Consider the following 13,800-nt stretch of genomic DNA (forward strand, 5'->3'; position numbering starts at 1 on the left):
GTACACTTTAAACTGATTTATGTTGGCTACTGATTGTGTAATGAGCATGTAAAACTATTACAGCAAAGACAAGCAGAAGTGGAAGCTGCTCGATTAGTAAGGGAGAAAGAAGAAGAGGAGGCTCGCCAGCAAGCACTACTTCTGAAGAAAGAAAAGGAAATACAGAAGAAAGCCGTAAAGAAGGAACGTCAGCGACTACGCACAACATGCAAGGTTGGATATAAACATGGCTTATTAGTGTTGAACATGTAATTCGTAGAAAGGAAATTAAAGGGGTTTTCTGGGACCATAATATTGCTTACTTATTTTCAAGCTAATAGAATAGAAATAATGCAGCCCATTTCTATTCACTTTAATGGGACTCGGGGTTGTAGCAGCATCTAGTGCTCCCACTCAAAACAGCTATATGTAGCACAATGCCTATGTAAACAATAGGAGTGTGCTGCCATTGGACCACCACAGTCACTTTATTTAATGCACCTTATTCAGTAGAACTGCCAATGTTGGGCATATCTAGACTTAAAGGAGTTGTTCGAACAAGGGACTTTTTTATGTATACCCGGAGAGGGGGTGATTAAAATTAAGACTCCTGCCATGCTGCCAATATCTTTCCACTCCATCCCTACTGTGCATCCACTTCCAGGTTCTGAAGTTGTGACACTGAAGGCCCCCTGAGTCAGTCAGTCAGCATCTGAGGTGGGACACCCCTGCAGCCACTGACTATCAGGGCGGGCCTGCAGTGTGACAGCTGCACAGTGGGACACAGCAGTGAGATACTGGCAGCAGGACACAGGAGCTAGGAAGGTGTAAGTGCAGTTTATATATCAAAAAATTCCCCTGCCTGGACAACCCCTTTAAATAAAATCTTTCTGCAGACCCCATGTGTGTTTAATGTGACAGCTGTTTCTAAACATATAATAACCCAGATTTATCAAAGGGTGTAAACTTCCCATAGCAACCAATCACAGCAAAGCCACTAGCTTTAATAAAATGAAAGCTGAGCTGTGATTGGTTGCTATGGGTAGTTTACACCAGTTTCTATTATACACCTTTTGATAAATCTGGGCCATAAATCCAGCGTCATGCCTTTTCTCCTTCCAACCTTTCATCCTGCTTTCCCTGTTCGTGTACAAGGCTTTGTGTCGGAGCATGTCGTTAATTGTGCCGCGCACGAAGGGAGATGGGAAGGAGTAGGCATGTTGATGCTTTCCGACTTTTTAACTGTACAACAAAAGAGCAGATTTATAAGTTTATAAACTGCTTTCAAATTAAACAGATGCAGTGTATGCAGTAAACACCCATATGCACACTATGCTTGCATGCGCTTTATGTGATGGGATTTGGTGAAGTAAGAGAAACTTAGTTCTAATGGTTTTGGAAAATATAGCATCAGCCATGAAAATTCTGTTTTTTAAATCACAGAATTGGAATTACTTCTCTGAAAATGAAGCGGACAGTGTGAAAATGATGGAAGAAATAGAAAAGTTGTGTGATCGACTTGAACTAACTAGGTATATATGTTTTGTTTTTTTTCCTTTTTCAACTCTAGCTGTTCTGCTTGACGGTGGTTTATGTTATTGAGCTGATGTTTAAAGGGGTAGTGTGGCGCTAAGAAATTATTCACAGAATAACACACATTACAAAGTTATACAACTTTGTAATGTATGTTATGTCTGTGAATCGCCCCCTTCCCGTGTCCCACCACCCCCGCACGTGTACCCGGAAGTGTGGTGCATTATACATAACTGATCCGTGTCGCGCATGTCCGCCATCTCTTGCCAAGACGTCCTCTTCGGACGGATGGCCGAACCGCTCCGACCGTCCCTAGTGCCGGCCGCCTTCTGCAGCGTCATCAGATGCTCAGCCGCGATTGGCTGAGCATAACTGTGCTCAGCCAATGGCGGCTGAGTACAGTTATGACGCGGCAGAGGGGGGCCGGCCTCCCGAAGATGATGTCTTGGCACAAGATGGCGGACGGATGCAACACGGATCAGGTATGTATAATGCACCACACTTCCTGGTACACGTGCGGGGGTGGGGGGACACAGGGAAGGGGGCAATTCACAGACAACACATACATTACAAAGTTGTATAACTTTGTAATGTGTGTTATTCTGTGAATAATTTCTTAGCGCTGCACTACCCCTTTATTGCCTGCAAAGTTGCTTGGCATGCTATATACTTCCTATACATGGTAAAAATTGTGATTTCAAGGCACTATGCATTGACTTTCTTGTCATCTTCTACTTAAAGTTTACAGTCTCTGAATGAGGCACTTTCCGGAAGCTCGAAAGAAGACAGTAAAATTGCTGTCGAGAAGCAGGTATTTGAAGCCCTCTCTATTCATTTTTAAACTAAACTTTAACCTGAACTTTTTAGAAAAAGAGTTGCATTTACTATATGGCAGCTATTCAAATAAGTGACCATGTAATATATGGCAGGAGGGAGCAGGAAGAGGAACTGTAAAGAAACTACCCATATTTCTACATTCTTGTTAGTGAGCAGAGGGGTGACCTGTCCTTTCCCTAGGACATCCATGTATGTTTATTGAACTTCAAGACTGGTGTTTTTTGGACACCACACTATAGGGGGGAGGGGGGGGGGTAAACATTGAGGATTTTTTTTCTCTGTGGAATAAGTATTGGGCAGAATCTTCAAAGTAAATCTACAATACACTTAGTGGTGGATCTGAAGGTCAGCATGTGGAAAATACATTTTGTTAAGACCATAGTCAGTCTTTAGTAAAATCCTGTTGCCATTGGGTTTGGCAGATTTATTAAGATACGTGTACATCCTAACTAATCTGCAGCTGCTAGTCATGTTCTGCATGTAGAAATCTACGCTATCTGTGATGTAGAATAGGTTTCCACTATTGTTTCTATTTCTTTTCTTTAAAATTGACAGAGCAACGTAAACCCAGCATAACGTCGCAAATATTTGCGTAGATGACCTTTTCACAAAAATTTTACTTTTAACATGCCAAAAATGGCATATATTCAATAGTAAATGTCTCCCCACATAGTGTATTGTACTACTTTTTTGTTTACTGAGAGCAGCAATTTAATCTTAAAATATTCTACTTTTAGGGTGTGTTCACACGTACAGGATCCGCAGCAGATTTGATGGCCCAAATTAGATTCAAAGCAAATCTGCGCCATCAGATCTGCTGCAGATCCTGTACGTGGGAACACATCCTAAACCAAAACAAGGTATCTAAATGTGTCTGTGTTCTTTAGATTGTAGAAGTAAATGCACAGATTAAAAGGGAGAAGGAGCAGGAGGAAGCACGGATGAGGCAGTCCACAAAAGGTGCAGAGCAGTCGTCTTCTGGAGGAGGAGGCAGCAGCAAGTCTTGGTCAGAAGATGATTTGCAGCTATTAATAAAAGCTGTGAACTTATTTCCTGCTGGAACTAATGCCAGGTAAGAATGGAGTTAACTCAATTTTAAAAGCCCTAGTCAGCCATTCTTAAGCAGCTTTTTCAAGATTTTAGTTTGTCTGTTTAGTTTGTGCCTTTTTATGCTGCCTTTGAAGAGCAAGATATATTGTGAATACTACCAAGAGATGGTTACCTGTTAGTGATAACCATTTTGTGGTATTTGTATTTAGATGGTTTCAATTCATTATATTCTGCAGGTGGGAAGTTATTGCCAATTATATGAACTTGCATACTGTTTCTGGAATCAAAAGAACTGCAAAGGATGTAATAAACAAAGCCAAATCCCTTCAGAAGCTTGGTAAGTAGCTTTAGGAGAAATTTATATAAACCACTCAGCCATTAAAGTTTACCTCTAGTTATTTTTGAAAAACATTCTGGTGCCAAATTTAAAATTGATATATATTTGAAATATATATGCTTTCGGGTGCCCGTTCTCCTTGTCACATATATAGATGAATTAAGAGATGGAGCTTCCTACTCAGCCTCCATAGAGATGATGAATTGTTTCTGCTTTTTTAAAGCAATAACATTCATTTATTGAAAGTAGAGAAAAAAATGGATATTTGGTTCTGCTTTAAAATGACACTGTCACCCCCTTTTTGCATTTTGACTGCTCTCCACAGGTGTAAAGGGTAAATGTTACAGCGTTTATTACTTATTTTATATCACATCTCATGGTGCTTGTTCTGGTAAAAATTCGTTTCTTGTGCCTGTCATTGGGGGACACAGCACCAGTGGGTATAGGCAACTGCCACTAGGAGGCGACACTAGACAGAAGAAGTGACTCCGCCTGGCAGGCTATACCCCTCCTACAGACACCAGGCGAACTCTGTTTTAGTCTAGTGTCCGTAGGAGGTTGACCCAGGTGCCATGCATCTCCTTTTTCTTTTAGGTTATCAGGGGGACCGTCGGCGTGGGCTGCCACATCAGACTTAGTTCCCCCTGAGGGTGCACGGAAAGTTTTCCTTCCCTGCGCCGGTCACCCATCCCCCAACGCCTGCTCCCTGCAACAGGATTCCGGTGCCCCACCAAGGTTTGAGGTGACCGAAGGGGTGACCCTGCGCGCACCTGAAGACGCCGGACAGGTGAGTATTCCTGTCCTTAGCGCCCCTTTAGGTCTCTCTTTAGGGGGTGGGGGGGGGTCGTCCCAGGGCACCCAAGTGCTGTCCCTAATCTCCACAGGGCAGCCTCCTCTAACCTCGGTGCCAGCCTTCACTGCACCACAGCCCTCTCTCCCTCATCTGCAGCCACAGTAGCTCCATAGGGGACCACCGGAGGGGTCATGGGTTTTTTCCGCCTTCCCTCTGGCGGCCACGTTTTTGCCATTCCACGCTGCCACTTCACGGCAGCCGGCCCACAAATTTAGTCCCCGGCTTTGTCCGGAGCTAGGCCGCATCTCCGTGGGCCGCACCTGGGGCTTTGCTGCAGCTTCATAGGGGAGGTTGCTGACTCTCTCCTCTCCCTTTCCTCCGGTGGGCACGTTTGCTCTGCGTCGCTGCCTCGCTACCGCCGGTTTGCCCCATAAATTTAGTCCCCGGCTTTGGCTGGAGCTAGGCCGCATCAGCGCACAGGTGTGACGTCACTGGGGGCGGAGCGCCCGCCCCCGCGCGTCCTGAAGCGCATCGAGGCACTCGGGGGAACCCGCCATTCTTGTCGCTCCTGACTGGCCGCACCGGTCCTGGTACGCCGACGTAGTGCACCTCCTGGCCGATGCACCCTGGCGTCTTCACCTGCAGGCCGACCTCCTTTCACAAGGGCCAATATTCCACCCCAATTTACCTCAGCTGAGTTTAACAGCTGTTGAAGCCGCGGTATTGAGGTTTCGTGGGTTCTCGGAACCAGTCATCCAAACCATGCTTAAGGCCCGTAAGCCTCAGTCGGCTCGGATCTACCATCGGGTGTGGAAGGTCTTCTTTTCCCTATTCGCCCTATGACAGCACCCCTGGAGAGCGTCCCTCCCCTTCCCAAAAGACAGGAAACAGCCGCCAAGGATGAAAGCTTTAAAGGGGCAGGACCGACCCCAAACTCCAGTTCTGTTTCCTGTCTTCTAGGAAGAGGGAGAGTGAGACCGCAGTCTCACTCTTCCAGGAAGAATCGCCGAGGAATGAGAACTGAGGCGCCCGGTCCCTATGATTAGTCCTCAGGACAACGGGTTACCTGTGCCTGGCGTAACTCTTCTGGGGGAAGCCGCCGGCCAGTCTGGATTGTCCCGGTCCGTCGAGCCTCCTGTTCACCCTCACCTCTCGCGCGGAAGTTAGCCGAGGAGTCGCGGTGAGTGCCGGTCGGTCTGGCGTCCTTTCCTGGGCCTCCCAGAGCGGCAGCTGGGTGTCAGGTACGAGTGCTCCTAAGGAGCGCTTCCGGGGTCTGTCGGCGTTCCGGCTGGCGTGTGACGTCACTTCCGCTGGACGTCTGACGACTTCCGGTGCGGCCTAGACGCGAACGGCGGCCTTTCCTGGGGGACAGGGGGGCGGCGGATCAGCCAGGTACGATCCGGAAAACCTCCGGGCGGGCTCCGTTAGTGGGAGGGGTAGGCGAGGGGCCGTGCTCCGAACCTCCACCGGAAGAGAGAGGGGGCAAAAAAAGCTCCCTTTAAAAGGAACAGGAGGCCTAGACAGAGGTGTGTGCTCCTCGGACGGGACGCCAGCCAGTTCCAGGACCAGGCAGAGTGGAAGTTTTTCCCGTGTATACTGCCCCTTCTGCTGATTCTGCAGCATGGAGGAAGAAGAGCACACTGAATCCCAAGAGACCGGGTCGGAGGTGACTGTCATGGTCGGGTGAGAGGGGTTGTACCCCAACATGGTTATTTCCCCTATAAGGGTTTTTTTTTTTTCATATGTTTTTTAGGAGAGTTCCAAAAGACCTAAAGCTAAAAAAGAATGTGCCATGTGTAGGAAGAGATTACAGTCATCCTATTCCAAGAACCTCTGTAATACATGCATTACTAAAGTCATGCAGGAAGAAGCCCCGTCTTTTATGGCTACTGTTAAGTAAGAATGTATTTTTTAGGGGGTTCTTTTTCGGAGTCTTATTACCCCGAATGGTTTTTGTCTGACAAGTTCTTAATTCCTTGCAGAACCCTCATTAAGAATGAGATCAGATCCTCCATTTCATCTGACAAGCCTTCTACCTCTACCTCTCAGCTAGAGGTTTCGGCACTTTCTCCCTCTGTTCCTATGTCCCCTCAGGAGCCTATCCAGATTGAGGATGAGGAGGAGGGGGAATACAGGGAGTCTTCTGATTCTGAGGAGGATTCTGCTGGAAAAGCGTTGTTCCCTATTGACAGTGTGGACGCTTTAGTCAAGGCTGTTAGAAATACTATGAAAGTGGAGGAATTCAAGGAACAACTGTCTGTACAGGACAAGATGTTTGAGGGTCTGGCTCCTAGGAAGAAGAAAGTATTTCCATTGCATAAGAATATTAAGGACTTAATCCAGAGAGAATGGAATAAGCCAGACCGGAAGTTCTTTGTTCCCAGAACCCTCAAACGGAAGTATCCGTTCGATGAGTTAGAAACGGAGTATTGGGACAGGCCCCCTATGGTGGATCCAGCAGTAGCGAAAATTTGTAAAGGGGCCTTCCTTCCATTTGAGGATACTGGAGTGTTGAGAGACCCAATGGATAAAAAGGCTGATGGGTTTCTTAGAAAGAGTTGGGAGGCGACAGCGGCTTTATTTAAGCCTGTTGCAGCTACTACTTCAGTTGCTAGGTCAGTAAAGATGTGGTTAACTGACCTTGAGTCTAGTATTAAAGATGGTACTCCTAGAGATGAATTAATTAAGTCTCTCCCATCTCTTTCTAATGCCTTAGACTTTATGTCAGATGCATCTGATGATGCACTTAGACTTATAGCAAAATCCACGGCTTTCTCTAATTCAGCCCGCAGGGCTTTATGGATTAAGGACTGGAAAGGGGACATGGCCTCCAAATCACGCCTCTGTGCTATGCCATGTCAAGGTAAATTTCTTTTTGGCCCAGCCCTGGACACTGTCTTAGAAAAGGCATCTGACAGGAAGAAGGGGTTCCCTTCAGTTGGGCCTCCTCCGGCTAAACGGCCCTTTCGTGGCAAGGGTAGGGGGGGAGCCCAATCTTCCTCAGCTAGGGGAAAAAACTGGAAAGCACAGGGGAAAAGCAAAAAATTTTTGTTTCCCAAAAATGCGACAAGTAAAAAAGATGACAAGCAATGACGCCAGGCCACCTGTGGGGGGACGCTTGACCCTATTTTACCCAGAATGGGAAAAGATAAGCAGCAGCAGATGGGTGTTAGATTCAATAAATGTTGGTCTAAAACTAAAGATGTCGTCTCTCCCAGGTGGTCGTTTTGTCATTACAGATCTCAACAGGGATCCTCAAAAGCAGTCAGCTCTAGAATTAGAGATCCAGTCTCTTCTCCTAAAGAAGGTATTAGTCCCAGTCCCTCAGTCAGAGATAGGGAAGGGTTTCTACTCAACCCTATTTCTAGTAAGAAAACCCAATGGAACGTTCCGAACTATTATAAATCTGAAGGACCTAAATCAGCATTTATGCTACGAGAGGTTCAGGATGGAAACGATTCAATCGACCATCCTGAATCTCTCGAAGGATTGTTTTATGATGACACTGGACCTGAGAGATGCATATTATCATGTTCCAATTTTTCAGAGTCATCAAAAATACTTAAGAGTGGCAGTTCGTATCCAAAGGGAGATACGTCACTATCAGTTCCAGGCTCTCCCTTTCGGGCTTTGTCAGGCTCCCAGAGCCTTTACAAAAATTATTTCAGAGGTAATGGCCCACATAAGGGAGAAGGATGTGCTGATAGTCCCGTATCTGGACGATTTTTTGATCATAGGCCCGTCAGTAGAGATGCTGACACAACAAGGACTACTGGTACAAGAGATTTTAGCCAAGCTAGGTCTAGAAGTAAATCTAGAGAAATCTTGTCTAGTACCAAGTCAAATATGTTCCTTCCTAGGGATCAGCCTCAATTCTATAGTCCAGACGTCTTTTCTCCCCCCGCAGAAAGTCTCGAACCTAGTATCAAGGGTGATGGAATTAAAGAGAAGAGGTTCCTGCACCATAAGACAAGCAATGTCGGTTCTAGGGTTAATGACCTCAGCCATCCCAGGGGTTTGTTGGGCCCAATACCACTCCAGGAGGCTCCAGGCTCAGATTCTGGAGGTTTGGGACAAACACAGGTCTTCCCTGGAGATGCAGTTCTCCCTATCTCCACAGGTTTTGAGGTCACTGGAGTGGTGGTTGGATCCCCAGAATCTATCCAGAGGTGTCCTCTGGGAAAAGGAGGAGATCTTCCAGATCACGACAGATGCCAGCCCAGGAGGGTGGGGAGCCCATGCGGAGGCCCTTCTGTTGCAGGGAAAATGGAATCCCAGGGAGGCAGAAGATCCACAAAATGTCAGGGAACTAAGAGCAGTGTTTTGTGCCCTGGTAGGCAGTTTAGAAAAGATAGAAGGGAAACATGTAAGAATTCTGACGGACAACTCCACAGTAGTGGCTTACCTCAACCATCAGGGGGGGACGAGATCAGACAAACTCATGAGGGTATCTCACTTCATTTTCAGGTTGATAGAACGGAAGATTCTTTCCCTATCGGCCCTCCACCTGAAGGGTTCAGAGAACGTGACCGCAGACTATCTGAGCAGAGTCTCTCTGAATCAGTCAGAATGGTGCCTCAGTCGGACAGTGTTCAGACAGATCACGGAATTATGGGGGAATCCAGTGATAGACCTGTTTGCCAACAGAGCCAATCGTCAGGTTCAGAAATTCTACTCTCTGAATCCAGTAGAGATGCCGTCAGGAGTGGACGCATTTGCTCAGGATTGGAGCAGAGATCTACTATATGCCTTTCCCCCCATACGTATGCTTCCCAGAATGCTAAAAAAGGTGAGGACAGACAGGGCCCTTATAATAGTCATTGCTCCCTTTTGGCCCAGAAGGGTATGGTTTTCCTGGCTGAGGAGACTCTCATTAGCCAGGCCATGGGTTCTTCCAGAGACCCAGGATCTCCTATTCCAGGGCCCAGTTCTGCATCCCACATCGCAGCATCTTCATCTGACGGCCTGGCTGTTGAGAGGCAACTAATGATGGATAGAGGTCTTTCCCCATCAGTTATTGATACACTCTTAGCTAGCAGAAAGAAAGTTACTTCACAGATCTACCTAAGGACGTGGAAAGTTTTTTGTGGATTCATGGGATCTCCGGTTAATGTCCTCAATCCACCTGACATAACCAAGATTCTAGAATTTCTACAAAAGGGTTTAGAGTTAGGGCTAAGCACCAGTACCCTAAAGGTCCAAATTTCAGCTTTAAGTGCTCTGTTTGATTTTCGTATTGCAGATCACCAATAGATAAAAAGATTTATAAAAGCATCAGACAGACTCAGACCCACAGTAAGATCAAACATCCCTCCATGGGATCTGAATATAGTGTTGTCAGCCCTAGCCCTCCCTCCTTTTGAGCCTTTAGAGGAGCTTTCAGAGAAAAATCTATCCTTCAAACTTGCCTTTTTATTAGCTATAACTACGGCTAGGAGGATAGGAGAGATCTCAGCCCTGTCTATTATCCATCCTTATATGACGGTACTAGAGGATAGAATCATTTTATCTCCTGATCCAGCTTTTTTACCCAAAGTGGTTACAGATTTCCACCGATCTCAGCAGGTTATTCTACCCTCCTTCTGTCCTGATCCAAAGAATGAGGGAGAACGTAAATTCCACAATCTGGACGTAAGACGTTGTCTCTTATTCTACCTGGAAAAAACTAAGGAGTGGAGAAAATCTCAGAGGTTACTCCTTCTATTTCAGGGAAAAAATAGAGGTCAGGCTGCCTCCTCTAGATCGGTAGCTAGATGGATTAAGGAGGCCATTAGCTTAGCATACTCCTCGTCAGGATTAACCCCTCCAAGGGGTTTTGGGGCTCATTCAACCAGGGCAATCTCGACATCTTGGGCAGAAAGAGCAGCAGCATCAATGTCTCAGATCTGTAGAGCAGCCACCTGGAGCTCACCACACACATTTTTTAAGCATTATAGACTGCAGCTTCCAGGGTCAGAAGACCTTTCCTTTGGGAGAAAGGTGCTTCAGGCTGTAGTCCCTCCCTAATAAAAAAGCCTATTCTAGTCTCCAGGGGTGCTGTCATAGGGCGAATAGGGAAAACGTAAATTACTCACCGGTAATTGTTTTTCTGTGAGCCCATGACAGCACCCCTCATAATACCCACCCAGAAAGAGAGATATATAATGTGTTATAGATAAAAATTGTACAAATTGGAGAGAGGGAATAAGACTTATAAGAAGTAAGGAGAAATGAAGATAAAAATTAAACCTTAGCTTCTTTTTTTCATTTTTTTCAGCCCAAACAAGGGCAGATGGAAAAAAATTTTTTCTCCGTGAAGGGGAAAGTGTTTTCTCTGCTGGAGAGCAGAGCTCTGTTTTATTCTAGATTCCTGAAAACTTGTTGTGAACTGGAGTTTGGGGTCGGTCCTGCCCCTTTAAAGCTTTCATCCTTGGCGGCTGTTTCCTGTCTTTTGGGAAGGGGAGGGACGCTCTCCAGGGGTGCTGTCATGGGCTCACAGAAAAACAATTACCGGTGAGTAATTTACGTTTTCCTGGTGTGAACAGAATAATTTTCACCCCATGGTGTGTTCCACGCCCAAGATTCTTTCCTTTTTGCAATCCGGTCTGGATAAGAGCCTCAGTCATTCCACCTTGCGTTTTCAGGTTTCCGCCCTGTCTGTTCTTTTTCAGCGGGCTCTTGCTTTTCGCCCTCAGATGAAGACTTTCCTTCAGGGGGTGGCCCATTTGGCCCCTCCATTCCGACAGCCTTTGGAGCCCTGAGACCCTAATTTGGTCCTCAAGGTTCTACAAGGTCCTCCCTTTGAGCCTTTACGGGAGGTGTCTCTTCTCTTTTCTTGGAACGTAGCCTTCTTGGTAGCGATTACGTCCATCCGAAGGGTGTCTGAACTGGCGGCACTCTCTTGTCGCTCCTCTTACCTGGTCCTTCACAAGGACAAGGTTGTGCTTCGCCCTATTCCTTCCTTCCTGCCGAAGGTCATGTCGGCATTCCACCTTAATGAGGATATAATTCTCCCCTCTTTTTGTCCTGCCCCTTCCCATCCTAGGGAACAGTCCTGCATTGTTTGGACCTTGTCCGGGCCATACCGATCTACTTATCCGTCACTAATTCCTTCCACCGCTCGGATTCCCTGTTCATGGTCCCGTCAGGTCCGCGCAAGGGGCTGGCTGCCTCCAAGACCACCATTGGGCATTGGATCAGGGCAGCCATCACGGAGGCCTACCGTGTTCGTGGCTGGGCTCTGCCTTTTTGGGTCATCACTCATTCTACTCGAGCGGTGGGGGCTTCTTAAGCAGTTCGCCATAAGGCCTCAGTGTCCCAGGTCTGCAAAACTGCCACCTGGGATTCGGTTCACACTTTTTCCAAGTTCTATCAGGTCCATGTCCTGGCTTCCTCTGATTGCCAGTCTGGGCCGCAAGGTTCTGCAGGCCACCGTGCGTTAGGCAGGCCGCATGGGGATTGTCATCTTCTTTCCCCACCCTCTGGGACTGCTTTTGTGTGTCCCACTGGTGCTGTGTCCCCCAATGACAGGCACAAGAGGATTTTTGTACTTACCGTAAAATCCCTTTCTTGTGGCTTCATTGGGCGACACAGCTCCCACCCTGTTTTTTTGAGGTGGTTGCTCCTAGGGGTTGTTCTGTTCTTGGGTTTTCCTTCCCGGGACCAGCCTGTTGTTTTGCCTGTTGTTTTCCTTACTGTGTACTACTGCTTGTGACTAAACTGAGTTAGCCTGGTGTCTGTAGGAGGGGTATAGCCTGCCAGGCGGAGTCACTTCTTCTTCTGTCTAGTGTCGCCTCCTAGTGGCAGTAGGCTATACCCACTGGTGCTGTGTCCCCCAATGAAGCCACAATGAGTACAAAAATCCTCTTTATCACCTGTGGATTGGTATATGTGAGGGGGGGCCTCACAGCCTATGTGCCACTTAGCCCCGCCCCCATCCGTGACACCATCACCACATAGGCCCCGTCCCCTTCAGCAGCCATTGGAAGGGCTAACCTAAAGCTCTAGGCCCAACACCTAGATTCCAAAACAATTTTATAAGGGCCAAAAGCCCAAATCACATCCAGTAAACCTACCACTAAGTAAAACGTAACTTTTAATAACTTTCAAATAGAAATAATAAGTATAAAGTTGTGCTCATTAAAATCACAGAGCTTCCATAACCTTCTACAGTGAATCAACCTATATCTGTATAGTCATAGTAGCTGCAGACTACTGACTACCTCGTAGTATATTACTATCTAACTGGGCTATGAAAGCAATGAATTTAAAATCATAAGCCCTCCTCCTGATGAAGCCCATGTGCGGTTGATTTTAAATTCATTGCTTTCATAGCCCAGTTAGATAGTAATATACTACGAGGTAGTCAGTAGTCTGCAGCTACTATGACTATACAGATATAGGTTGATTCACTGTAGAAGGTTATGGAAGCTCTGTGATTTTAATGAGCACAACTTTATACTTAACTTTTAATAACTTTCAAATAGAAATAATAAGTATAAAGTTGTGCTCATTAAAATCACAGAGCTTCCATAACCTTCTACAGTGAATCAACCTATATCTGTATAGTCATAGTAGCTGCAGACTACTGACTACCTCGTAGTATATTACTATCTAACTGGGCTATGAAAGCAATGAATTTAAAATCAACCGCACATGGGCTTCATCAGGAGGAGGGCTTATGATTTTAAATTCATTGCTTTCATAGCCCAGTTAGATAGTAATATACTACGAGGTAGTCAGTAGTCTGCAGCTACTATGACTATACAGATATAGGTTGATTCACTGTAGAAGGTTATGGAAGCTCTGTGATTTTAATGAGCACAACTTTATACTTATTATTTCTATTTGAAAGTTATTAAAAGTTACGTTTTACTTAGTGGTAGGTTTACTGGATGTGATTTGGGCTTTTGGCCCTTATAAAATTGTTTTGGTATTTGAACCATCCAGATTACCTACCTTTAGGGCACTTTATTTTTGGTTTGTTTCAACACCTAGATTGTCCCACACCAATGGCTGCTGAGGGGGCGGGGCATATGCAGTGATGTCCCTGATGTGGGCGGGGCTAAGTGACGCTAGAGGCGGAGCAAAGTGTCACAAAGACCGCAAGGACCTGCCCACATATCCCAATCCACAGGTGATAAAAACGATTTTTTACCAGAACAAGCACCATGAGGTGTGATATAAAATAAGTAATGAAAGCTGTAACATTTACCCTTTACACCTGTGGAGAGCAGTCAAAATGCAAAAAGGGGGTGACAGTGTCACTTTAAATAGTTTGAACAAGCCACTG

General features: G+C 46.2%; 1 protein-coding gene across 1 annotated transcript in view; it reads left to right on the forward strand.

The window, feature by feature from the left end:
* DNAJC2 (DnaJ heat shock protein family (Hsp40) member C2) overlaps positions 1–13,800 on the forward strand; it is a 35,360-nt gene that overhangs the window by 17,246 nt on the left and 4,314 nt on the right. The window contains exons 10-14 of the mRNA XM_069977876.1: positions 64–213; positions 1,423–1,511; positions 2,254–2,323; positions 3,237–3,421; positions 3,636–3,736. Coding sequence (XP_069833977.1) covers positions 64–213; positions 1,423–1,511; positions 2,254–2,323; positions 3,237–3,421; positions 3,636–3,736 — 595 coding nt within the window. The remainder of the gene's footprint in view (positions 1–63; positions 214–1,422; positions 1,512–2,253; positions 2,324–3,236; positions 3,422–3,635; positions 3,737–13,800) is intronic.

The sequence above is a fragment of the Dendropsophus ebraccatus genome, chromosome 1 (genome assembly GCF_027789765.1).
Source record: "Dendropsophus ebraccatus isolate aDenEbr1 chromosome 1, aDenEbr1.pat, whole genome shotgun sequence".
Lineage (NCBI taxonomy): Eukaryota > Metazoa > Chordata > Amphibia > Anura > Hylidae > Dendropsophus > Dendropsophus ebraccatus.